General features: G+C 41.1%; 1 protein-coding gene across 3 annotated transcripts in view; it reads left to right on the top strand.

Annotated features, from left to right (window-relative positions):
* LOC101846599 overlaps window positions 1–1,660 on the top strand; it is a 13,579-nt gene that overhangs the window by 4,714 nt on the left and 7,205 nt on the right. For all 3 annotated transcript variants that reach the window (XM_005104013.3, XM_005104011.3, XM_005104012.3), the window contains exon 2: window positions 1,395–1,486. In XM_005104013.3, the coding sequence (XP_005104070.1) occupies window positions 1,432–1,486 (55 nt within the window). In that variant the 5' untranslated portion in view covers window positions 1,395–1,431. The remainder of the gene's footprint in view (window positions 1–1,394; window positions 1,487–1,660) is intronic.

Genomic DNA, 1,660 nt, shown 5'->3' with positions numbered 1-1,660 from the left:
TATGTGTGTGTGTGTGTGTGTGTGTGTGTGTGTGTGTAAGAATGTATGTGTGTGTGTATGTGAGTGTACTTGTGTGCATGTTTGCGTATAAGTGTGAATGTTCGAGTGAGAGCGATGGATGGGGTGGGGGAATGTTGACCTTGCACCGGCTGTGGTCGTTCCCCCCACTTGTCCCCAGTTTCTCTCCTCACCCCCACTGGTACTCCAGGACCATAGTTATTATTTTTGTCTCCGAGAGCAATCTTGTATAGCAAAAAGTACAAACGTGGGTGGTTGGCGGGCACTCTGGTGTGGTTTGCTTCTTCTTCCCTATCAAATATCTATGGTCCTTATCTCTCCTCCTTCTTTTATATATGTTACTCTCTTGTAACACATCTATTCTTCAGCACTTATGTGACATTATTGTGTTTCAAGTGCCCTAAAACTCCTACTTAAACTAAAAAGTACGAACAGCTTAACTGTGATAGGTTGGCAGGTGCTCTTTTGTGGTTTGCTCCTTCTCTCCTTTCAAACATAAAATCGCTACCTCAGAATCACAAAGTTTTATCTGCACAGTACTATACCTAGTTTTGAGAAATTTGACGTCAAAGATTTTGAGTTTCGCACCATGTCACACTTTTTCGAATGAAATTATGCTTTGAATATCTTTTTAACGACTCCGACCAATCTTTCGATTTTGATAGAGCAGAGAAAATAATTCAGTTTTTGATCTCATGGTTCTAATTAGTTACTCAAAACAGCCAAAAAATGTCAGATAGAACTTTATAATTCTGAGGTAGCTATATGTCGTCCCTGCTTATATAAGAAAAAATTCTGTTCAATTTCATAATTTAAAAAAAAGTAGATTCTACATTACTCTCAAGTAGATCTAAACAGGCCACTTTAATGGAGTGAAGCAGCAGCTCGCTGTCGCATGAAGAGGGAGACCCAAGTCAAGTTTGATTCCTGAGTTGGGAGAACATTATATTTCTTTAGCGAATGTCTCGGTTTTTCTGTTGGAATGTTGTACATTGTATCCCTCTCAGCCTGGCTCGACCCTAACAGTAGGCCTACAGGCAGGCTCGCGTCCACGTCTCCTAAATGATCGAAAGTGTCTATCATGTCATTCATTCTTTCATCCATTCGTTTATTAATTTTTAAGGGAGGGCGCAGAAATAAAAACACCTACATTAAAGAAAAAAATCTAAAAAACAAACAAAACAAAATAAAAAGGAGCAACTAAAAACACAAAAAAAAAACAACTAAAAACAAACTCTAGTAACACCCCGAACCTTCGACACTTAATTAAGATATGACCTTTTTTGCGTAGCTGCAAGTGCCGTAAAACTGTCACAAAAATTAATACGTCGTAACCTGTGTGTTTTTCTCTCTGTCTCCTTTGTCTCCTCGCTCAGAGCCCGCACGTGATCGGCTGACGTCACAACTTCACAGATGGCGCCTCTGTGGCCCTCGCCTGCGCTGCTAGTGCTAGCTGTTGTGTTCACAGGTAAGTTCAGCATCCCCTTTTCCAATTTTGTTCTGTTACTTTTTAAAATGAAAATGACAATGACAATGACAACCACCCCCAGTGGGTCGGGGGGATATAAATAGACCCACTGCACCGCCAGCAGGAGGTGCAACCCCTTCACTGGCGATTTGTCGCCCATGGACATCTACGCTC

The sequence above is a fragment of the Aplysia californica genome, unplaced genomic scaffold (assembly GCF_000002075.1).
Source record: "Aplysia californica isolate F4 #8 unplaced genomic scaffold, AplCal3.0 scaffold00401, whole genome shotgun sequence".
Lineage (NCBI taxonomy): Eukaryota > Metazoa > Mollusca > Gastropoda > Aplysiida > Aplysiidae > Aplysia > Aplysia californica.
The sequence above is the reverse complement of the archived record's forward strand: the minus strand, read 5'-3'. Positions and strand labels throughout refer to the sequence as shown.